Source organism: Anser brachyrhynchus (assembly GCF_964034855.1).
Source record: "Anser brachyrhynchus genome assembly, chromosome: 3".
Taxonomy (NCBI): Eukaryota; Metazoa; Chordata; class Aves; order Anseriformes; family Anatidae; genus Anser; species Anser brachyrhynchus.
The window spans coordinates 77,140,478-77,166,129 of NC_137696.1; the positions used below are offsets into that span (position 1 = coordinate 77,140,478).

Sequence of the window (25,652 nt, forward strand, 5' to 3'; positions counted from 1 at the left end):
CCCAATTCTCATACCCACCTTTTAGATTTCTTTTTAAACCCTGGTGACCAGTCCTGAGATGTCATCCCCAGCTGAGCTGAATGAGAAGAGACCCCATACCACATGGCTTGGTGTTGAAGAGAATGAAATGTTGGTAAACAAATCTGAATTATCTTCAGATCTTATGAAAGGAACAGTCAGACCTAAACTCAAAATAAAATCTGGGTTGCAGGAAAGGGGAGCACATGGGAATCGTAAGGGGGAGTGGGAACAGAGTTTTGTATTTACAGCATTGCTTGTGTGAGAGAGAAGCCTCAAAACACCATTTGTGTGTAGAACTTGTTCAATTGCAAATAAACAAGAAGGCAGTTGTTTCCAATTTCCTCGTTCTGCTGTAATTTGCTTTCTGCAACCAGCCTCTGGTCTGCATGTGGGACTTGTCTTTAAAAGCAAAATATAAACAAGGAAAGAGAGGGGAAAAATGAGCACGGCATTTTCAAACATTGCTGTTTATACACTGTGTGTGGAGAAAGCCAGTTAAGTGTGGCTGCATTTTAGAATCTGTATCACAACTGAATGCAGTGGTATTACAAATCACACATATTGGGTCAAGCTGTCCTGTATAGCCAAGGGCTGTGGAATGGAGTCTGCAATTTGTAAACACCTTCATCACTATCTATACAAAGGAAAGAATTAGAAGCAAGAGAAAGAACCAGAAGCTGATGTCAGAAACTGAAGGAAAAAACAAAACCAATAACAAAAACAGCTACTAGAAAGATGGTAGATGCAGTGGGTCTTTTGGAAGTAAATTGGCAGCTTGTCTGTTCAGAAAACCAATTTATCATCCAAAGGCAACACCATACCAGCAAAAAAATCAGAACACAAAGTCAGAACTCAAAGCACTCAGGCCCCAAATATTTTTCACTGGGAAGCTCTATAAGCCATACTAAGACTGGAGGTTCATAGACTAACAAGCTCAGGATGGAACAATTAAGCATCAGATTTGACTTTTTAATATCACATGCCACAACATTTACATCGATTACTCTTGTACTGGAATGAGCAAGTTGGTTTAGCTAAGCCATCTTTCTCAGAAAGGCATCTGGTCTTGACTTAAGGATACTCAGACGTATTGTCATTTCCATGGTTAATCACATTTTGAAAATACTGTTTCTTATTTCCAATTTTCAGTTTGTCTGTCCTCCAATTTTAGGTACTGCCTCTTGTTACACCTTTCTCTAAGGACCCTTTAAGATCTGCTGTTCTCTCCCTACAAAATAACTGGAGACTATAATCAAGCCACTTTCCTTTTAGATAGGCACAATAGATTGGGTCCTTCTCTAGACTGTTTTCTGCAGACTTCAAATCATTTTTTGTAATCCATTTCCACATCCTCTTTGTATTTTCTCATCTTTTTATAGCATACTCTGGAACCAGAGGCAGTATTGCAGCATGTTGTACGCAAACCCATTTTTAATGTGTATGTGTTATTTTGCTGGTTACAAACTAAAAGACTGCAGCATCCATCCTTTCCTTCCACTGCATTCATTTGCCTGTTACAATCCCTGTCCTTTGTAGGGATGCTGTTATCCTGTTCTGTAGAAGCCTTTCTTTCTTCTCATTCTGTATCTACTCATAAACCGCAATATTTCTTGGAGGGATAGTTAAGTTACCAAGCTCTCTGTACAACTCTGTACACCTGCTCTGCCCACACCATTATTCACTAAATGTGGCTCATCAAATTCACTAACATTCCTACTCAAATATGTCATCAGTAAACTTTTTAATCTATAATTTTGCATTTATTTCCAAGCCACTGATCAAAATGTTGAATACCGGTAATTCTGCTACCAGTTCCTGTAGAAATCCATCAGAAACCATCTTCATTTAATAAAAATAACACATTTTTAAGATGTCAAAAAATCTAGTTCTTAATCCATGTAGCATTTTTATTGATATTGCATAATGCTAAAATTTAAAACACAGAAGGTGTATGCTGCTAACCCACATGTTACAAGGTCTTTCCAAATATGTTTTACATCTCAAGCATTATGCTTATCTATCTAACTTGTAATCTTATCAGCAGAATGAAATGAGGTTGGTTTGACAAGGCTTATTTTCCATAGTCATGTTACTTGGCATTAATTATGTTGCAAGTGAAGGGTACACTTTTCAGTTTGTCTTTGAGGAACGAGCCATTTCAGCACATGTAGCCATGTGTAGAAGGGAGCTCGTTGGGGCAGTGATATATCCATGAAGCTATTAGGATGGCAAAAAACGTGAAATGATTTTGTTGTGGGTTTAATGACAACATGTCTAAATGTTTCCTTGAAATTTAATGATTGGGTAGAAGATTAATAAACTCAAGATCTGTAACTTTTTTTTTTTTTTTTTGCCTGTGGAATAAAATATCAAATGTCTTTTTTCTTCTGCAAAAACATAGATCAGGCAATGTTGATCACATATATGAATATAGTGCCTGCAGCTGTCATTTTGGCATGTGACTTAAACTTTATACAAGATGCTGCAGTTTTTCCCTAGTTCTCTCTACCTGAAGTTGTGAAAAAGCTCAAATGAACACACTATTTCAATGCTATAAAATACATATCTAGCTTCAGTAATTGTATCATGCAGTTGGTTTTGAATCCATTTCTCTCAAAGTAACAGTAGGCAAAATCCTCATTAAAGCAAGTGAGATGGAGAGGAGAATTCAGCTTGCTATGCTGATGAACCTGGAGCTCTTTAACTTAGATACCTGTTTATGTAGCAGTTTCTTTAGCTTGTCGTTGTCTGCTTGAGATTTTACAAGAGCTTTCCTTATGGACGTGAGCTGACCCTCAAATGAAGTCACCTCTTGTTCTGCCATCATCTTAGCATTCAGACACTCTTTTTTGTTTTGAATAGCTTCCTGTAAATAAAGTAAATAACAGGAACAGTTATGAGAGCAGTGATTTTCTCTCTTCCATATAACAGTAGGTTTCTTGAAAGGTAATCTCTAAGAGATTTTTAGTAGAGCAGGATTGAATTGTTAACATTTTCTTCTAACTGAGGCTGGATTATTTTAAGGCAAAATGGGGAACAGAATGGACAGGAGAGGTTCATTAAAGCGGAAAATCTGCATATTTTTTTCTTGCTTTGACCAGAGTTACAGGAATAATTACTCCAGCTGGAGATGACAGTATTTTTTAACTAAAATAATAACAATCTTTCATGTGGGTACTACTGCACCTCTTTAATTACATCCACATCAACAATTCAAGCTCTTTTGTGTAAACAAGCTCGGAATAAAACTTCATCTTGTTTGTGCATTAGAAAGAGCTGTCCATCTACTAATCTGTTTATTCCTTCATTATCTGTAAAGGAAAAATATGTGTGATGTAGCTTGTTTTCCTTCTGGGTAGGGTCTTTTTGTTTGTTTTAAACACAAATGTAAAGGTATATGTATATACATGATACTATGTCAGGCACAGATTTAACAGCTCTTTCTCCTTTCCCATTATAAGCAAGGTCCAGGATCCTCTGCACTTGGAGTGGAGGACAGTGAAATACCAGTTCTTAGATATGCTGGGTCATTGCAGAATCAGACACAAGAAAATTCTGTCTCAGCAAGATGAGCTAGTTTATCATTTAAAAAAGCCAAATTTTCCCATTTATTTTTCTTTCAGACTTTTTTTTTAAATACTGTGAAGATAATTCTTATTTCTTATTTAAATCTACAAGTTTTCAATAATTCAATCCATCTTTGGCTGATCTACACCTAATATAAATTAATAAATTAATAAAATATTATACCAATTTACCATCTCTGTGATATAATTGAACTGAATGCATGCATATTCAGTTTTATTTGGCTTCAAAATTAACAAGTACAGAAAAAACATTTTGGTTTCACTCTTTTTAAGTTAACAAATATGATCCACTCTGCCTTCCCTTCGCTTGACATGTGCAGCTAATTAACCTATGTAACAATCAATAACCTGTTTGTTCCATTCTAATCAGCCTCATTTAAAGCAGTGAGGCACTTTTCTTTCCATCCATCTTCACTTTAGTTTAATTTAGTCATTTTTGTGCTTCATCTTGTATTTCTGTAATTAAATTTATAAACCTCATGCTGTGTTCTGCTTTGTTTAAGCAGATACCAATTTCAAAACAAAACAAAACAAAAAACAACCTCAGCCATCTCCTAAGCAAACCGTCTAGTTCATTTTCACTTCATATCTGCCTGTCTTCTTTTTCATATGGTTTGGTCAGTTGTGAAATAGTTTATTTTGGTAAAATATTATAGTTACTCTTCTAAGTCAACAACAGAATTAGCAGGCTGCTCATACTTCCTAGGCTCTTGCTTCAAGCAAGCATCAGAGATTTGTTTCATGCCCTTCACAGCTGAAGACCACCCTTAAACCTCCTACTTAGAGGGGAAAAAGTTTTATATCTAAAACCTGCAGTTACCTTGAAAGCCTATAAACTCACTGAATAATGAGTCTGACCAATCTGACCATTAGTTTAGCAGAAAATTAGACACTAAAAACAGATGAAATGGTAGGGAAATATAACCTTCTCAGCATCTCTCAGTTTTGCAGAGAGCCGTGCCTTCTGAGTGGTTTGCTTCCAATGGTTCAGAGCCTTCAGCTTGCACACCAGCTTGCTTAGCCTGATATTTTCATCCTGCAAGAGCTGCAGCTGTTCCTGCTAAAGAAGACATCCGTAAAAGTAGACACCCACAAAGATTACTTTCCCCAAGATATATATGTGGTTTTGAAGTAAATACAATTGAGAAAGCAGGCAACTATTTGTATTTCATTCTAATTTTCAAATGTTCAAACTTTGAACCAGTGCAGCCTTTGCCAATAAACTTTATTACTGTGTCTCCAGGGAAACAGGAAATGTGAACATTGTCCAGGAACTGGGGAAAAAAATGGAAGAAATCTAATCCAAAATAGCAAGCAGGTAAGCCCCTCAGAAATGAAGCACGGTTAATGGTGATAAACACTCTAATTATGCCAGATGGAGATTCTGGTTCATACACTATTAGTAGCCTGGTTCACCCTAATTACAATGTCCTTATTAAGAACAAAATTAGTGGATTCATAAGAAGTACAGTCATCAGGTTTTCTTTTTCTTTGTTCAGAATAGCAACTTCTTCCTGGAAAATGTTCTTAAGGCAGAGGAAAGCAGTTTCTTTACACAAAAGTTATAGAAAAAAGGGTTGCAGAGGACCTCTGGAGGTCCTGGCCCCAGGACATCTGGTCAAACCTCCTGCTCAAAGCAGGACTGCTGACAACACTAAGCCGTGCCCACTATGGTCTTGTCTAACCAAGTCTTGAACAACTCCAGAAGTGGAGCTCCCACAGTTTCCCCATGCAACTTGTCCTGCTGCTGCACCACCCTCTTAATAAAGTGTTCCCTATGTCTGGCAGGAACCTCCCTTACCACAACTGGTGCCTGCAGCCCCTTGTTTACCATCTGCTGCTACCAAGAAGAGTTCAGCTCTGGTTTTGATTCCTGTAGTTGAAGGCTGCTGTTAGATCACCTCTTGAACTCCCTTCTGCCTGACTGAACCAGATCAGCTCCCTCAACTTCTCCTTGTAGGCAATGTACTCCACAGCAGGCCAGTGGCCATTTTGGCAGCCACCCGCTAGACTCTGCATTTTCTCAAGCACCCCTCTCATACCACCAGGCCCCTCTACAGGGCTCTGTGCCAGGTGCCACCTCATCAGTGCTGAGTAGAATAACAACACTCATCTGTCTTATGGCCATTCTTAACGTAACCTCATATGCAGTTTGCCATTTGTGCACACTGTTGGCTCGTATTCTGCTTGCCACTGTAGCCGCCAGGTCCTTCTCAGCAGAGCTTCCATGCAGCCAGGTGGCTCCCAGCTTGTACCAATGCATGGGGCTGTGCATCCCCTTTGTAGTTCTCCTTAATGACCTTCACAAGGCTTTTGTAAATCAAGTCCTCAAGTTTTCAAAGTGTCCCTGCACTGAAAGGTGTCCCTGCACTGCCCTTTACTATCAGGCACAGCATTGCCAGCTTGTTGAGGGAAGGGATTGTCCCAGTCTATTTTGCACTGCTGTGGCCTCACCTCGAGTACTGTGTAGTTTGGGGTGTCATGATATAAGAAGGACATAAAATTACTAGTGTCCAAAGGAGGACTACAAAGATGGTGAAGGGTCTGGAGGGCAAGACGTTTGAGCAGCTGAGGTCCCTTGGTTTGTTCATTCCAGAGCAGAGCAGGCCGAGGGGAGGCCTCATGGCGGCCTGCAGCTCCCTCACGAGGGGAGCGGAGGGGCAGGCGCTGAGCTCTGCTCTCTGGGGACAGCGACAGGACCCGAGGGAACGGCATGGGGCTGGGACAGGGGAGGGTCAGGCTGGGGGTTAGGGAAAGGTTCTGCACCCAGAGGGTGGTCGGGCACTGGGACAGGCTCCCCAGGGCACTGGTCACAGCACTGAGCCTGCTGGAGTTCAAGAAGCATTTGGACAAGGCTCTCAGACACATGGTCTGGTTTTTGGGTGGTCCTGTATGGAGCCAGGAGTGGGACTCGATGATCTTTGTGGGTCCCTTCCAACTCAGGATATTCTATGATCTAGTGTCAACTCACCTTCTTATCCCATGTGCCCCATATTAGTTTTATCTGAACTTTGGCCTTCCTAATTTCATCACTATAGGTCTGAACTCTGTGATTCTGCCTTTGTGGCCTGTCCATGTTTCCTCTACTTGCAATATCTCTTTTTGCATTTTAGTCATTTAAGAAAATCCTTGCTAAGTCAAGTAAGGCCAAGTTTCTGATAAACTCCCTGGTCTTCTTGTATAACAGGGCAGTTGGTTTTGAAATCTAAGTTTTCTTAAAAAATATACTGGCTTTCTTGAGCACCTTTTCCCCTCTTGGCAGTTTCCACAGAGGTTCTGCCTAGCAATTCCCTAAATAAGTCTGCTCTCCAGAAGTCTCAAGTCCCAGTGCTGCAGCATAATTTTGCAACCTTCCTCCTGGTCCTGAAATCTTTTCTGTCACTGCAGCGTCAGATGACATCTGTGATGATACCACAAGATTTTCCCTGTTTGTGAGCAGCAGAAATAGGGATTTACCCTGGCTGGCTCTCTAGCATTTGCATTTAGGATATTATTACTAATGCTGTCTAGGAACTGCCTGTGCTTTCACAATGCTTTGTTCTGCTTCCAGTAGATTTCCAGAGGGATAAAACCTCCATGAAAACCAAGCCCTCTAGTCAAGAATGCTTTTCTTAGCACCCGGTAGACAGCCCATCCAATTTATCCTCTTGATCAGGTAGTTTGCAGGAGGTTCCCACCACAGTCATTAATCATCACCAACGTTCCTCCCTCCTCTGACCTTGACTCATAGGCTTTCAGGAGGACATCTCCACACTCACACAACAGCTCTGTCCAGAGAATGAACTCCATACACTGAGTCCAATTCTTGCTCCTCTTCCCTGCTGGCCCTTCTTAAAACACCCTGTAAGCACCCAGGACCATGCTCCATCTGTGTGCACCAGCTCAACAAGTTTCCATGACCCTGCCCACACCGTAGCCATTGGACTGCATGTGAGCTCTCCGCTCTCCTTGTTCTCTGCCTCTGCACACTGTCCTTTCCAAGTGGGAATGTGGACATTTCCCTGCAGCCTTCTCAAGCATGGAACTCTTCCATTTCCACTAGTTCCTCGTTTACTTCTGGGCATTCCTATCCCCCAGGTCCACTGGGAGGGTCGAAAGCCCTTCTCACTACAGTGGTATTACATTTATATCCTGTTTTACAAACTTCTCTGCTTGAAAGATCTGGAGGCATATTTGCTTCAGACAGAAGTATTTAGCCATTATCCATTTGATCTCATTTGTATTCACTGACTGACTATCATAGTTTCAGTACAAATTGAACTTTACCAAGGAGAGATGTGTTTGACTATAAAAGGGATTGATTTGGAAATTGTAGCCTCAAAATTACTTCCCAGGCTTTAGTTTATAACTCCCAGAACATCAATTTGGGGGGCACTTTTTCAAAACAAAGTTGAATATATTCTTATTCTAAGTAACCCCAAATGGAAAAAAAGGATTCTGTCCCAACTTTTTTGTGTGAACAGCTTGCACAATAAGATAAAACACCTATCAACACATTTATCTGGGTCACTGCAACTTCATTTTCTGTTTCCTCCCTGCAAAATTGGGAAAATGACAACAGATGACAGCACAGTCTGACGTGATTGAATATGAGTTCACTTTTACACTTATTCAGATGGAAGTTTAACCTCTGATGTTCACCTACATAGGAACTCTGCTTTATCTGTCATGAGTGAAACTAACACCATACTTTCTAAGTTTAAAACCAAACTCAATGCAAATACATGCAGATATTCAGGATCTAAGGACTGGATCTGGCTGAAAATTTCTGTACTTGGAGAAGAAAGACACAGTCAAAGATGATTGATTCACGACAGCCTGACAAATGAGTAGCCATTAAAAGAGTCTAGTAATGGGCCACCTTTATGCTCTTCACCCAGCTGATGTCGAAGATAGAATGCAGTAACTTAAACCATCTTCAGCAAGCTTAACCTTGTGTTATTATCCTTGTGTCCATTTACTGACATACATATGTTTCCTTACTTTAGACAAGTATTCTTTCAAGTCACCGTTATTTTCAGAGGATCCAAACTTTTTCTTCAGATCAATCATATTGCCAACTCCTTCCCTTCTCACTTCACTGATGATTTCAAGCACTCGTTGCTCAATGCTAAGTCGATAGACATCCAACTTCCCCTGCAGTTACAAACAGAACCCACCGGAGATTAAATGTGCACATATGGGAAAAGCAACATTCAAAAGATTTCAGAAGTCACAACCAGATGGTCTTTCTTGATAATTATCTTCCTACAATCAATGTGTCAGGAAGACAGAGCAATATTCTTCTTACATCTGGACATTGCAAGGAGCAGAATTTCAATTGTGTCATTTATAGACAAATCATTGGCAATCCTGAGAGGTATGCATTTAATGGAAGCGGTGGCACCATGGTGATAAAATAGGCTTTCTGGTGAAAAATGGTCTCACCCTCAGGACTGAAAAAGGAATTTCAGTATTCCTCAAGTCACTCTTGTCCTGATCACAGACATTGATGGGCTTATGGATCATGAATAAAAACCCTGGGGATCTGCTACAGGCAGTTGTTTTACAGCAGTAGTTGCTAATAGTTGCCCTATTGCGACCCATGGTCACAATCAGGTCAATTTTTATAGGCTAGACTGCGGTATCCTTATTTCTGTAAGTAATGACATATGATAGTGCACCACAGGAACCAGTGGACTACTTGAAAAACAAAGGCATTGTTAGAGTAAGCAATACTATTACACACTGGCCATAAAGTTTTCAAGAAAAATAATGTAGAATATTACAAACTGAAGTATTATATCCAAAAAGTTCCCTCCACAGTAACTAAAAAGAGCTTCTATCACTCTCTCTAATGTGGTACCTGTTCCACTGAGACTATGCCTCCTGTCTTGGAACAAGTACACAATTTTTCTACCAGACATTTTTACGGGATGCTTCTAAAATATACAGCAGGAGATAAATGATTCACCCACTCATCCACCTGGCACACTACAGCAATTTATTCCTTTGAGTGTTACACATACTGGCAAATTATCAGCAGCACAAAAAAGACCAATTAGGTACCCCGTCTTATTCTGTACCTACTTTTAGATGGACACAAGTCACAAATAGGTTCTGCACTAATGATTCGTATTCATCCCGTACTTCTTTCCTTATCTTCTCTTTGAGACTGAGATTTTCTTCCTCTAAGTCAGCGACCTGGGCTCTGAGAGCAGTTATTTCCATAATCATTCCATGACTCAGCCCCGCAATCTATCACAGCAAAGAAAGTGAATGAGCAAAGCTAGAGATGAGCAAACACCATAGCCTAGGAGTAAATGATTCAGAGCTCTGAATATGTAGCATGATACAGAATTAAGTATTAGAGTGACAATATCGTCCTATCTGAGTGGCTAGATGAAAAAAAAAACACATTGAAATAACCCATAATCCATTAGGTACATCTCTGTTGGTTTTAGAAATATTTTTTCTTCTTGGAAACAGTAGGAAGAATTGTGGCAGTTCAAGACCAATCCTTGAAGGGGGGAAGATTCATATATAACCTTAAAAAGACTGTTTGTGGTAATCAGGAAAGAAAGATGTAGTGGGTATGAGAACTGACAGAAGAAAAAGAGAGTGCAGGAGGGAGGAACAGGATTAGAGATTAGAGAGCAGGATTTGGGAGCCTTATTTTGGGAGAAGATCTTGTGCACAGGTCTACTCTGCAGGTGAGCCTGGCCTTCTGTAGCATAATCTACCTTGCCTCCAGAGAGAAAGCCAGAATTGTGACCAGGCTTTGTTCAGTAAGCTGTGAGGTAATACATTTATCAGAGCACACGTGCTGTCTGCTGATAAGCTTGTACATACAGACCATTTAATATACGATAAAAACAATTATGTGTTCCATTTGTTGATATTTGACAATTAACATACTCTCAGAAAGGGCACGCAGGTTAGCACAAATAGGAAGGTGCATGGTAGAATTTAAAGAGATTTAAATGACATCATTTACATTTCACATAGGTAGGTCATTGCTAGGTGTAAGAATTTGGTCATTCTCATACCACTGAATAGCATTTAAAACTGGATGAGCACAATGGAGGAAAGCTAAAAAAGATTCTTAGCGTATTACATTATTAAGATAAGAAATAGGCATTGTAGGTACAGCCAACAGCACACTCTGCTTTTAAAGTTGCTTGGCACCTCTGCGTGCCAGGTCTAAGTAATAAATGCTAATAACTTCAGTTTCTCACTGAAATGTTCTGTCTTTTTTTTTTTTGTCTTACAGAAAGCATTATCTAGAGATTTCTGAAAATGAATGTTGGGGAAAATACATGTATTCTAGCCCTACCGAAAAATTCTGTTGATCTTTATTCAGAGCAGAACTAGTTTTCATCTGCTTTGGATGCCTTTTTTTGTAAAATCAGCAAAAAGTCAGTCAAATGCAGAGTACATTGGGAAAAACAAACAAACAAAACCCACATGGTCTATGTATGTTCCCTAGAGACTTTTTAGGTTTTAAATTGTCTGCTATTCCATTATGACTGATCATGCCTGAACCTTTGTCATGGTTTCTATCACCTCTCCTGAGCAACTGAACTTGCTCTCTTCAGACTTGTAGTAGCCCCTATTAATTGCTGTAGGCTAATGAGAAGACAAGTGGAACTGGAAACAAGTCTCTTCTGAGGTTAAAGCAGAGCCCAGAGACAGTAGGCAGCTACTCAGGCTGGCCAGTCACAAGGGATAAGCTGTCTTGTACTTGAAAGACGAAGCAGATGAGACAGGGATTTGGTGGTGATGGGCTGGCAAAGGGGAGGGGAGGAGAGACTCCAGTGCACACAGACTCCTGGAAAGTCCTACCAGCTCTTCCCATATCTTTCCACCCAGCCCAAACCTCACACATGTTTCTCATCTTCCCTCTCACCCCAGCTTCCCAAAACATGCAGACAGTGAAATCAGGGAAGAAGACAGGTTGCTGACAGGACACTGTACAGAAAAAAGATATGGGGGCAAAAACTGGAAAGAGCATAAGAAAGTGGGTCAAGAAACAGGTAAGAAGCACTGAGAAGAAAAACTGAAATCTTTCAAAAACTGAAAAACATGCAGGTATTCCAACGCTGGTGTGCAAACAACCCTGAAACTCAAGCAGTCTTCTCTGTACTGTAGGTTTCTGTGGAAGCTGACATGCCTCTAGCAGTGGCGTTTATGTTGATGGAGCCAAGCCTCCAACTCAGCTAATAGATTATAGGGATATCACATGATACCACAAGATGGCATTTCTAATTTATTGGCTGGATTTACTTCTTCAGAAAATTCCACCCACACATACCCGCTATCCTAAAAAAAACACAGATGAAGTTGCAAAGTCAAGTCAACTTGAGGGGAGTTGTTTATGCAACCATCATGCAGCCTACCTGGCACCTACACTGCAGCATAGCCTACGTGCCTGACCCACTTCTGTTTCTATCTTGCTCAATGCATATGACTGAAGTGCTCTGGGAAAATGTGTAGGAAGAGAAGCCCATCAGTGGAAGGTTAAGTTAAAAAGTTACCAGTATATCATCCATTCTGAACACGAACCAGAGAACAGCAGACTACTACTACCTTTGCCTCCAGGTGATCTTTATTTCACAATTCTTTCTGGCACTGAGCAAAGGAACAGCAGCCCCAGGGCCCCCCTACCTTTCTTCTCAGAGACTGTTACCATGTGTTTGTCCCAAATGGGACCGCTAAGCCCTACCAGTCAACAGGCCATCACCACCAACCTGCATCAGAGCCATATCGCCTTGGTTGCCACCTTCTTCCACTGCATGCAGCTCCTGAAGGAAAGCACAAAGGTGCACGGTGAATGTGCTCGTGTAGCCCAACTCCACCTCAGCAAATTCCCAGCCTGACAGCTTGGCTTTCATTTTTACTTAGCAAGTACCTCCCACCCAGAGAAACCTCTTTGCCCTGTTCTTGAAGAGTAGAATCAATGCTCTGAGCATACTTGTTCTTTTTGGTAAAGCAGATGATGCAGCTGCTGGAGAATATTTTCATAAAACATGGAGTAGGTCTCAAAGTTGCTGCGTTCTCTGGCCATGATGTCACAGCCCAGTACGGTAAGACACTGTTGTAAATGGCTTTTTTAAAAAGTAACCTAGGAAAAACAAAAAAGAAATCTTACAGCTTGCCTGAGTCACAAGCTGCTATATACAGCATATGTCAAAATGAAATATGGTCACCTTATTGTAAATTAAATGTTTCTGTGATATCAAAGTGATGCAAAAATAAAATTATTCAATGTAAATGTTTTTACCCAATCTACAGTTTCACTGATCTAGTGGTAAACAAATTTGTCAGGTTTTTGGCTGGTTCTAGCTGGAACTGTATAACGTATTTCTTTCTATCTGAAGCTAAAAGACAATTTTCAGTAGAGAAATGTTTTCACCAGCTCAGAAACTGCCTGAGCTGTTGGGCCCCAACATCCCTTCTCTCAAAAAACCCCCATGCATTGTGATTTTTAACCTGAAATGGTCATTTTGTTGTAAATATTTTCTTTAGATTTTACTGAAAAAAAAATAAAACTGCTTCCTAACATAATTCTGGACCCCTGATTTAGCACTGACTCAGGAAGAAGAATTTCCCCTGCTTAAAGCCTGCATAAAGCCCTGCAATCCTGCACTGCGGTTGGATATAAACCTGCAGCCCTAACTCATCCTCGCATTATTACAGTCCTGAGATCTGAAATAAAGCTGTCACAAGGCAGCAGGGCAATACACAAGCTTGCTGCCAATACTGCTATTACAAAACAACATAATCTGAATATGAGCTCAAAAGCTTAAGAAATGTGTTTCTCTTTTAGGTCAGTGATTGACAAGAGCTTTAATAAACAAAGCTGTAAACATGGCTTAATTGTCGCTTAGATAGAAATGCAGAATATGTACCTCTGTATCTGATTCTTGGTAGTTTTCCATGAGGCTTTGAACAAATGTTTCAACTATCTGTGGTCGTACAACTGAGAAATTTTCTTGCATTACCCTATGTTTCCAGAGCTCTGCAAGAATAGAGGGAGAAAAAGAAAAGAAAACAAAACAGACCATCAGTGGGTATCACTGTCACAAAATATTGATCCCTCAGTAATCCCTGGGATTTGACACTGGGCGTGCTGTACAGCTTAAGGTTTCTCAGCTTTCCTAAAACGTTTACAACAAAAAGTAAATGTCATTGCAAACAGATTGCAAAAGCTGTGTTGAGCCGCAATATCACATTTGTTCTGGTATCAAAGCCAAAATGCAATTTCATTATGGACCAGTTCCGTCAATAATGACCCGGCCCACAATTGTGTATAGGAGTTTTCTGTAAATACTGAGAAAAGAACATGGCTTTTGTGTGAAACTGAACAGTTCTGTACAGTGATTATGGCTGCCTGCAACCTCAACCAGAGGCAGTTGGGCATATTTTTCGTCCCTTTTATGTCCACTTTTTCTTTTTGTACTCTATGTGCCTGTGAATACCCATGCTGTCTTTGTACAAAGCAAACATGTAACATGCTAAAAAGTCTGGCATTTAGATTGCATTGTTATGCCTAAAATATTAACACTCCATTACAGAGGAGGAGAGAAGTACTTTCTTATCAGTCTGTTTCAAGCTGCCTGCAGATTCCAGAATAATTAGAGTTCAGCGCTGTCTGCAACATTGTCTTTGCAATGATTATGGTTAAATGTTCATCGTATAATGAGAAAGTCAAATATTAGATTTAGGGAATCTGAATTTGACACCATTTTCAATCAGTGATACCCTCCCATGGTTCAGCCAGTCCCTGGCCTCCAAATGGGGATGTGGGGAGCTGAGATCAAACCTGCCTTCTTGTTCACACACAGGGCAGCTTTGCTTCTGTAAGCATCAGGGCTGCTTTTCAGCTCTGAGTCTGTGGCCCCCACGTGTTCCAGCAATGGTATTTTAGCTCTCCTTACCAGTGGGGAGGCTGCTCTCTTGTCTGGCTCTTTCAGATGTCACCAGAGTCATCTCCAGTTTAATCTTCTTCTGCACATCATGGATCATGTGGATTTCCAGGCTTTCCAGGAGCTTTCGAAGCTGGAATCACGTTTAATACTTAGCTTATACTAGATGTCTATATTGTTTATAAAACCACCTGCTAAATATCAAAAACTACCAGCCTAAACCAAAACAATTCTCCTCTTTCCATTCTTTTCTAAAATACAGTAGTTTCAGGTACAGTATCATGGTTAACATAATTTTGGGGTGACTGTAGGCCTCTCCCTGTGCCACACGTGCTTTGGACAGAGGCAGGCTCTCCTGCTACCATCAGCTGTCCTAAGACCCACACCTTGCTCCACGAAGTAGAGGTGCCACTGCAGACCATACCCAGTCATCCACATCTGCCAAACGCCCCCTTCAACAGCCTCCACAGGTGCCCACCAGACTGTGATGCACCAATTAATGATCCTCCCCTTACCTGATAAACTTTCATTTCAATTTCTGATGCTCCTTTTGGGGGAAGTATACGCTGAGTGCTTGTAACAGGCCCTCCAAAGTCCTCCTCTGTGCCCACTTGTCTGGCTACGGCTTTCATGGCCGGGTGCAAGATGTCTGTGCTAGAATCACCAAGACATGGGTATTTCAGAAATTCTTTCTCAAAATTACTGTGTTTGCATTTACTGACTTTGGATCTTAGTTTCACTTTTCCTTCCCTTGGCCCTGTTCCTAGCCTGTGCAGAATATGTCTAAGGCACTGAATATGCCCACTGGGTTATTCCCACTCAAACTCCAAACAGGACAGGAGTCTCTTGCATGGATCCTGCCTTATTATATAGTTCAGTAATTTCTCCAGGTTTATAAAAACGCAAAGAGAAAACTGAGGGGAAGAAACAGGGCATCAGCCAGACAAAGCAGGGAGATCTGGTCACCAACAAGCAGATGTCCATCACTGTCAGTGAAGTAGACAAAGAAACTCCTTTCACCTCCTCTGCCTGCTCTCCTTCATTCCTGGTCACAGGTTTGCAAAGCGCTCCTGAGTGCTAAGTGCCAAGGCAGATGTGCCCTTTGCTCTGAGAGGCAGAGGAGCTATTAGCAAGGCACATATACCTTGTTACATTTTATTGCTTTAAACACGCTGCCTTTTACACCTTTGATGGCCTGACACAAAGGTTACCACAGTGCTCAGGGAGAAGGAAGAAGGAAACTCTCATCGATGCAAGGGGGAAAGGTGAGGGTGTGGAGAAGGGAAACATGGTGGGATTTTTCAAAACAGTCCTATCCTTGCCACATGGAGATCACCCCTGTTTGCAAACACAAAACTTTCTGTGGTGGATTCCACCCCGTCAGTCCAAAACACCTTGGCCCTGTAAGCAGAGGCCCAGCAAGCATTGCTTCCTCCATGCTCCCTTGCATGACAGCTTTGTCTTTCAGCACTTTCATGCACAGATTTCACCCTTACTTCACCTATCTTGCTCTTTCACATTCCTTTTTTGTGGTTTCTGGGGACAAGGCTTTTTAAAAGGCAGTGTTCCATTTTCTACTTCCAGAAGGGCCTCTCTCATGGAAATCTTCCAGTTTTCTATTCTTGACTGCTCCAAGTTGAGCCAAGTGAGGGGGTTAGGAAGAATTCTACTATTTTTCATCTATCAGGCTTCCAAAATTACCATTTATTAAAATACCGTACTTAACATTGTTTATGAGGCTTGAAATACAGAGGCAGGTCACACAACTGCTAAGAATGCACTTGGAAAACATCATCAGCAAACAATCTGAATAGACATAGAAAGAGGAAAAAAACAACCATATGGAAACACAGGAAAGAAAGGCAGCTTTCATGCCTCTAGAGGAAAGCAAAAGCACTAGGTTAATAATGAGAAAAAATAAATATAGATTTAAAAAAAAAAAAAAGCAAGTGAAAGAGGGTGACAGGAGGAAAATGGATAAAGAAGGCAGAGGCTTTCTTACTTTGTCATCTTTTCAGTCACTTTGGAATACTCTTGCATCCAACAGTGACTTACCCATATTGCTCACAAAACTCTTTGTAGAGAGGAACTGTATTTATATCCTCAGTCCTCAGCTTCAGCCGTCCCCATTCTGCCTTTAACATTTCCAGTTGCTTCCACAGTATCAGGAAAGATCTCAGTAAGTTACATGATAGGACTGGATCCTGATGCCTCAGCAAAAGTTTGCACATTTTTTTGCTGCTTTGCAACCAGTTAGTACTTGTGTCAATCATTTCTGCCAAGTTCTGTGAAAAGTCATAGAGAAATATTTTGCTTCAGAAAGTTTTATGGCAAGTTTTTCACATGTTCTTTTTTGCTTAATAGCATCTCATGCAATATACAGTGGAATGAGACACGTGACAGCCTCTTGCACAATCAAAACTTGCCGCTGGCCTGTACACCAGTGTCCTTCGGAGCACAGCATAAAAAACAGGGCTACTTTTTGACTGCAATGAGTACTTCCATACAGCAGAGATGGGGATAAAATTACACAGAAGTGAAATCCTTTGTTATATCACTGCTTCCTTCAAGTGAGTTATCTTCAACATCAACTCTGCTTTTTTCTCTAACTTAAAGTATTGTTATAGAAATCAAACTCTTAGCTCAGATCTTGAAGGAAGCAGATCTTAAAATAACTACATTTGTCCTCTTCACCCATTTTACCTTACAAATTGGTCATCATTATCTGTCTTCCATCACAAGCAGTTTGAATCTCTCCCCTCTCCTTGAACCAGACCTTTGTGTAGGTTCTGGCAGGTGCCCCCAGCAGGCATCCCTCACATATATGTCCACAACACAAATACTCTGCCTCTCCATAACTAACTTTTTTTTTTAAACAGTGGCCAAGCTGCTCCTTTCCCTTTGGCACTGAGTAGCTCTTGCTAAAGAAAGAGCTGGGCCTTATGTGGGCTGTGGGGAGAAGTCAGGACAATCTCCACTTTCTCCAGAATTCTAGCAATACCAGCAGGCCCTCAAGGTGCATCAGTCACCAGGGCTTCTCTCAAGAGCACTCAGGATTTGTAGGAGACAACATTGTTCCCTTGGCTTCTTACCAGATGGACAGAAGTAGGTAAGGTTATTACAACATTTCTCAGGTCTGGGTCTCTTAGTTCACAGAGATCTGGTTGCAAAACCTAAAGGGAGTCCTATACAGAAGCTGTATGATGCCAGACAAACTGAGTTGTCAGAAGTACCTGCTTGCTCTTAGCTAATGAGGCTTGACAATCATTGTGATCTTCCACAGCACAGCTGTAGCAGTTCTGCAAGACATCCTCCATTAGAAACTGCATTGCAGTCAACTCCCCGTGAGCAACTCTTCGGTCTGCATCACTCAGGTTGCACAGGCACAGCTGGAGAGGAAGGGAGAGTTTGTGAAGGTCTGTGGCTCAGAGCTTACCAATAGCAAATCTCAGCTACTGTGAGCACAGTTGTTTTTTTTTTTTGTGTGTGTTATAAACCCAAATAGAGTTCCAGCTTTTAGCACCGTGGTCCTAAAACCCATATGCCCATGCATCAAAATAATCTGATTCTCTAGTTCTAGCACACTAGAAAAATGAGAATTATAGGTTCATTATCAACAGAAATGCTCTGCTCTGCTTGGAGAAAGATCAAACATGAAGTAAACAGTAGAATGGGCTTTTGGACAGAAAAAAGGAGAGATGTTTTTGGTTCACTCCTGTTCTTTAAAAAACAAAGACAGGAAACAAGATAGTATTAGTTTATTTTCCTCTTGCATTGTAGATTCATCTTGTCTTTGTGTCTTTGAACATAAGCACAAAGCTGCTGTCTTACAGTACCTGCATGTTGTAATTTACATTAATTGAGTTGTTGATAGTGACTGGAAACAATCCTCCATCCATTAGGAATGTCCTCCAAGGAAAATGCATGAGTGTCTAAAAGAAAAGAGACAACTGCTCATAAATAAGAACAGCATTCAATTAGTTATGAGACTCCCATATAATTTGATCAAGAAAAGGCAACTCAGAGGCCAAGATGCTTGATCTGTGATACACTCTGCTCTGACTTTGAAAGTAGGCCATGTATTAGAAGAGAGAAGCATCTATTATCTCTCTTTGGGAAGGAAGCAATAAGATTCATTCCAGAATGTATTTATTTCCTACCAAGATGCTGTGGTGCTTCTGCCTCCACAGAATAGCTCCTAGGTTCCTACTCAGTGACTGCCAATCACTTATTGCTGGTCGTATATTTCAGAGGCATCAGGACAAGATTCCCCAAGGAGCCTACATCTTATTCATCAAAGACATTGCAGTTTTGCATGCAAGTACAAATCTTGTTTCTCCATTACACTAAAGAGGTCTTATGTGTCATTGTCACCAAAATCAAGGCAGAAATGGAAGAAAATTCTATTCCTATAACTTCTTGTTCAGGAAAGGCATTTTTAAAAATAAAACAATAGTATCGAGTATTGGAAAATTAGAACGATGGGATTAACATGAGGAAACATGAACTTTGAATGGTCATCTAAAATTGCCTATTACCTCAGAACATGCTAATATCACCAGCCAGCCTCACCTTTACTTCCCTTAGCATTACACCACCTTTTTTTGCCAGTGTTATTCAAAGCGCCTCTTTAGCATACAGACAGCTGATGTGGCATTGCGTACCTCTGCATGATGATATAGCTAACAAACCAGTAGACCTAAACACTTCATGTATAATCATGACAGACGTGCCGGGCAAGCAAATCTGCTGCCAAGTGATGAGAGAGCTCATAAGGATTATTACCCAAAACAGAGAGTTAGTAGAAACAGCATCAATAGAGTAAAGATAGGCAAAACATTCCAACGTACAGCACAGAGAATAATTGCATTTTGCTGACACCACTGTGATTACATTCCATCCTAAATTTTTATTATTTACTTTTGTAGACAGCATTTTCTAAGACCCCAAAAGATGAATCAAGTTAATAAGCTGTGATCATGGGAATTTTTTTAATTAGCTATTAGGTTCTTTGCAATATGGTAGGGAAAAGTAAGCACTCCAGCAAGAACTGCAGAGGACTTTCTTCTCCAAAGAGCTCAGTGCAAATAGATGAAGACTGTCTCTGCAGGTATGCTTTACTCACCCTGCAGCTTTGAGGATCCAGGAACTGTGGGAGCCGTAGCTGTGAAGAAAATGCACTCTGAATCACAGAGTTACTAAGTGGAGGCAGTGCATGGGATATCCTGTCTGTAACATTCTGGTAGGCTGAAACATTCCCTGAGGACAAAAATGTCTCCCTGTGAAGGAACCAAAATTTTTGTATTAAAAATAATTTAGATTGCTTCAAAAGTCTCCAAATGTTCTACAACAAAAGCTACTTTTTACTACACCCTAGGCATCATGTAAATATATTATTCAACCAAGTTTAGTCATGATTTTGCCATTTCAACGCAGCCTCCTTGTCATGCTCAATTCACCTGTATTTCATTCACATGCTTTCAAAACAAAGAGCTCATGATAAAGTGGATCTCACGATATGAGAAGCAATCTAGGCTCCAACTCTTTCTGTAGCTGCACATGCTCCTTTGAATGGCAACTCTAAGAAAAGGATCTTGTTCTTTCATTTTTGACACACACACAAGCACTCTTAAAAATGCCATGCAGTTCTTATCAGTTGCAGGACTAACAAAGGAATTACAGGGACAAATAACAGCTTCTGGGATCAAACTTGGCAAAGAAGTTCATAAAGGAATAAATTAGTGCCACGCTGTACACCCTGTGTAGGTGTGTTGTGGTAGAAATGGTGTTGTAAAAATAGAAACTAATTGCCCACACAATAAGAATAATAAAGATGAAGCATATGATAAACTGCATTTCTTTATACTTCCTGTTAACACACAGTTCCTTGTTTGAGAAAAAGGTCCTACCTCACGAGTCCTACTTACTCCATGCAGCAACCTGTTCTGTGTCTTTGATCATCTGTGTGGTTTCTTGGGAACCTTCCTGAGTTCTCTGTCCTTTCTGTTATGGAGTGCCAGAACTGCATAGCCTCATCAACACTGATTTATTCAGTGATAGAGTGGTGTTCTTATTTTTGTTCTCCATACATTTCCTAAAGGGAATTGATTTGATTTTTTTTTCTTTTTTTGATCGCTACTGCACTGAAATGTTGACAGAACTATCTGTCACAACTCTGAGATTTCATTACTGCATGGTAACGGTTAAGTCAGAGGCTGTCATTTTACACAATGGGATTAGTTCCCCCCCCCCCCCCCAGTTGCATCTTTATGTGCTTAATGACACACTGACCTCCATCTATTTTATTTTTGCCCTCAGTCTTATAAGGTCCTTCTCCAATCAGCCCTTGCCCTTCATGTCCTGGATATCTAGGTGTCATGTACACACCGTATCACTTCAGCTTCAGTACCTTTTTGAAGCCATCTGTGAACATCTGAACAGCACAGAAGGAAGTTCAGACTCCTGTGAGACACCACTGGTAGCCTCCCTTATCCACTACTACAGTCGCCCATTTACAGCCTTTTCCTTCCTAAATTTCAACAAATTATTTACAAATGTGACCCTCTTCTCCCATGTCCAGTAGCTGACTAGACTCCTTAAGAGCCTCCATTGAGACTAGTAAAGCTTCCAGGGAATCCAGACAAGTCGTATCAACCTCTTATTTATGTTTGTTAACACTTTCAGGGAACACCAATTTCTGTAAAGCGTGAATGCATTTTCCAGGAGTCCTGACTCCTGCCAAATACATCATAATAGTCCATTCATCTGCTATATTACAGTTTCTGTTAATTTGAACCTAAACCCAATTAATATTAGGTTTATCAGCCTGTGATTAGCCAAATCACTCTCGCAATCCTTTTTAAAAACTGGCAACACACCAGTCACCTTCAGTCTTCAGGTATCAAAGCAGTTCTGTGTAAGAAACTAGACACTACAGTTAGTACTTTGGCTTTTCTTCCCCCCCCCCCTTTTTTTTTTGTAAATCCTCAAGTTCTTTCATAATTCTTGAACATTATCTGCTCTTGGTAATTTGCTAAACTTTGTTTCAGTTCATTTCTCCCATAACTTCTTGTGACAACTTGTATTTGCAGCAGATCCTCTTGATGCCTCTCCCATAAAAAAAGGTTTCAGTGTGGGAACCTCTGCTATATGGAATCCAGAAACAAATTGTTTTTAAAAAAATGTGTGCTCTTGCCTTATCTTCGCTGAAGACCTACTGGCCCTACTGATTGGTAGTATACATTTGAATGTATTTGACTGCTCCTGATATATTTGACATAAGAATTATTATTTATCTCGATGCCTTCAGCAAAATTGTTCCTAAAAATCATTCCTGGGATGTCTTGAATCATTTTACATTTAGCCCATCGCAGTTTATACTCCCTTCTATTTTCTTCTTTGGAATGAAACTTCAGCTTTTTAAAGGACACTGTCTTGCTTTAACGATCTGTTTCATCTTACTGTTTAGCAATAGCAGCATCCTCTTACCCTTTCTTAAGTCTTTGTTCACATGTGGTATACATTTCTTGAGTGCCTCCAGTATGTCTCCAAAGAGTCTCCATGCCATCTGCAAGGATTTAACTCCCTTAGCTAACCCCCCCCCCTTTTTTTTTCATTTAAGTATTCTAATTTTTATGTAGTTTCCCTTTTTGAAGTTGATCCCAGCTATGGTGATACTTATTTGGCTTTCACTGTTCCTTTAAGGATGCTTTATGCAAACACAGTATGGTTGCAGTCTGAACTAGGTCCTGTGTGTTATTCAGGACCAAGTCCAGGAGTTTTTTCTGTTCTGGTGGACTCCCTAACCTGGTGGCTCCATTAGATGGTCTTTGATTACACCTACAAATCCAGCCTTATGTCATGCCACCAATGGATTTTACTGAGGGGAGGAGAGTTGAAATTTCCTTTACTTTTGCATGTCCTGCCCTCGTTTCAGTTCTGCCAAGGATTTCTCTTGAGTACATTCAAACCATTCTGTGATCGCTACTGACAGACAACATATGGTAAGAGAGAGGGGAGAAAAGGGAGACAGTTGCTTTTTAGGAAGTCCTGAAAAATATATCTTATTTTGGTTTCTGTGATGGGGGATTAACTTTTTACAGGAGGGTAAACGGAGATCTCAGTATCCTGGAAGTCCTATGCCTGCTATTAAGCACCCTCTGACACAGGAAAATATAAAATGTAGATCCTGTAATAGAACAAAAAGATGAATTCTTAAGTCTGCCTCTGCAGAACCTCCTCCCTCCTTATCCTCCTTGATTTGGTAAAGTATGAATCACAACATAAAGGTGCTATAATGTTCAGATAATAGGACAGCTGTACTCAGACATCCTGTGTTAAGATTTTTCAATGAAGCATGTAAGGACTCTTACCAAGTTTGGTGAAAACAAAATCAACAGGAGGTATATGTCTACACCTACAAGGTACATTTCATGATCTTGGAGCAGATATCATGCACAACATTTAAATTAATCTTTCCTACATCTTCTTTCTTGTGAAAGCCTCTTAAAAAGCCTCATAAAAAGTCTCTAATAAAAAAGGTGCCCCTCCTATCCCTGAGGGGCTGTAATTCCTACCGTAGTCGATGTCGGATTGCTGCATCAAACTGTAGAAACATCACTTCTCTGTGAGCAGCTAGCAGTTGGGCTACTTCACTGGGATCTAGTGGATTCTGGAGGCTGTCAATCATTTTCTGTATCTCTAGAAGTTCACTCCCTAGAGCCCCAAGAACAGTAAGTTTACCAGATAAGGTGTCAGGAAAGGCACATAAAAAATATCTCAGTTCTGTAAACACTTGTTCCCTCCACGTTTTTTCTACCTCATGACTTCCTGTAATTTTCTCTTTACCCTGGCAAGCAGAAGAAGAATGCACTTCCATCCTCCTCAGCACTACAAAAACATTCTTTAAGGAAAGAGATTATGATGGGCGGAGAATTACAAGGAGGTAGTAAGGGAGGACAAGGCACAGGAACGAAAAGTTACAAGCATCTTGAACGGTTCTGTTATTATCCTCGCCAATTAAAAAGTCAATCGTTACAGAATGCCAACAAGGCCAGTGCTATATTCCATCTTATTGGTTATCATATCAAGATTAAATTTGTCAAATGGGAGCAGAATCATGTTCTAAGATGGCATTTTACAAATCCAAAGACCCAAACTAGTTGTGACCAGATTGATGATGATAGGGACAGCTTCTCCAACTATTTTCAATAAAATACTATTGGGGTTCAGTTCTATAAGCTAGTGAATATTTTTCTGCTAAGGCTCTGAAGTTTTTGATTCTCTTTAAGCCCAACAAAAAAACCTTCCCAAAGCAATGGACCTCTCTAAGTCATTTTTTTTTTTACAGGAGCACCTGTTCTTACTTGGTGCTTGCACAAAATGTGTGCATGGAGCTGGACTGCCTCCCAAGGTACGTCCACTGCAAAAGTGATGTAACTTTGATGCACCTATTACAGAAATCCGATGTTCTTTCTGTCAGGCTACACAGGCTGTCATTGTTTAAGAAAGTTATATATTCTGATTTGAGAGAGAGCGAAAATATTCCTGAACAACAGCAACACGAAAGATCTCTTGGTCGGGAGCAACATAGTTAAATTGTCTGTACAAAATGCTCTGTGGAGACAGCAGAGTACCGAGGACTCCTCCATTGTACACACTTTCTGTTTTAACAGCGTGGTAGCAAGGCACACATTAGATGTGTCTGAAATTCAAGCAGCACCTTGCATATAATATTCCTCCTACATTTGGTTATGTGGTTTCTCACCGAGCACTGAGCTCAGCCCTTTTGATTGTTTCAAAGCTCATTAAACATGCTAATTTACACGAGTTTTCTCAGCCATTTACAAATGAAGTTACTATTACACACCTAATGGTACAATGAGCACACACCACAGAACAGGGAGTGCTTTTTGTTGGAGAAAATAAGCCCACTTCAAAATCAAACATTCACAAGCACAGTATTAAAATAAAAGCTATAACGAGTATTTATGATTCACTGAGTCCTTTCTTCCCTTCCAAAAAGAAAATTCAAGAAGATGTATTCAGAACTGGTAATAAAAATCTTGCTCACATAAAAAGAAAAAATACATAAGGGATCACATGACAAATTCGGACACATTGAAAAACAAAGCTAGTAATTTTTCTCAGTTCTTGAACAGTTTCATATTTTTACCCAATAGACGTAATCAATTTTTCATTTTTAAGAGATGCCAGGGCAGGAGGGAAGCTGTGCAGGTGAAGTTTTTACTCCTGTGTTGTGTCTGAGTGGTGCCAAATCTATAGGTGTATAAACACGAGCATTTCTAGGTGGCATGAAAACAGTCCAGCCCTGCAGCACACGCACGCGCACGCTCAGAGAAGGGACTATATATAACACGCCATGTTTTGAAACTCTGGCTCACTACACAGCAGAAATAATGCAGTGGCTGAAGAAAAACATACGCCAAGAACATTTCAATACTTGGGACAAGGTTGTCTTCTGTAACTTTAGTTGCCTGTTTATCAGTCATGAAGTTTAATTGGGCTTCTGCAACATTAAGTAGAGGAATACAGGCAGCTCCAGAGAGGGTTTCATCCCACTCACTATAAACACATTTTAGCTTGGGATGAGCAACTCCCACGAAGGTGTCTTTGTAATAGTGCCCAGAAAGGGTGTCAGTGACAGCAAAGGTACTCGGATAGTGGTTAGACACCAGAGTTACACACCTAACCACGAAAGCAAAGCTACGTAAATCCCACTCCTGCACTACAGGTTAGCATGAAGAACAGGTCAAAGCTATTAGGAGAGCCCATACTGTTTCTACACAAATACATGTTCATGCAGGACTACACACGCCACATCTGTTTTAGCCTTTGGATATAGAACCAAGTGACAGATTTACTAAAGGAAGCAAAGCCTGCTTTTTTTAATCTGCTGGTAAAGACAAAATCCCCACAGGCTGACCAGATGGCTTAACAGAAACTTGCGAGAGGTGGAAGAGCAATTTTTGGACCATGTTTTCTGTTTCCTGCCGGAGCAGAAATCCTGAACCCGGTAGGTGAGCTGCTTTTCTGTGAGACTGCTTCAGACCTGTGTACAACCTTGAAAAATGACAGTCTTTCACCAGGAAAATGGAACAGAAAAGGCATAAAAAAA

At 40.5% G+C, this 25,652-nt stretch overlaps 1 protein-coding gene across 1 annotated transcript in view; it reads right to left on the reverse strand.

The window, feature by feature from the left end:
- LOC308193664 (uncharacterized protein) overlaps positions 1 to 25,652 on the reverse strand; it is a 92,913-nt gene that overhangs the window by 10,332 nt on the left and 56,929 nt on the right. Inside the window, 15 exon segments of the mRNA XM_080588597.1 lie at positions 2,735 to 2,887; positions 4,534 to 4,668; positions 8,592 to 8,744; positions 9,678 to 9,845; positions 12,338 to 12,391; positions 12,562 to 12,694; positions 13,285 to 13,352; positions 13,499 to 13,608; positions 14,528 to 14,648; positions 15,031 to 15,169; positions 16,571 to 16,800; positions 17,749 to 17,904; positions 18,352 to 18,447; positions 19,641 to 19,794; positions 23,092 to 23,230. Coding sequence (XP_080444723.1) covers positions 2,735 to 2,887; positions 4,534 to 4,668; positions 8,592 to 8,744; positions 9,678 to 9,845; positions 12,338 to 12,391; positions 12,562 to 12,694; positions 13,285 to 13,352; positions 13,499 to 13,608; positions 14,528 to 14,648; positions 15,031 to 15,169; positions 16,571 to 16,800; positions 17,749 to 17,904; positions 18,352 to 18,447; positions 19,641 to 19,794; positions 23,092 to 23,230 — 2,009 coding nt within the window.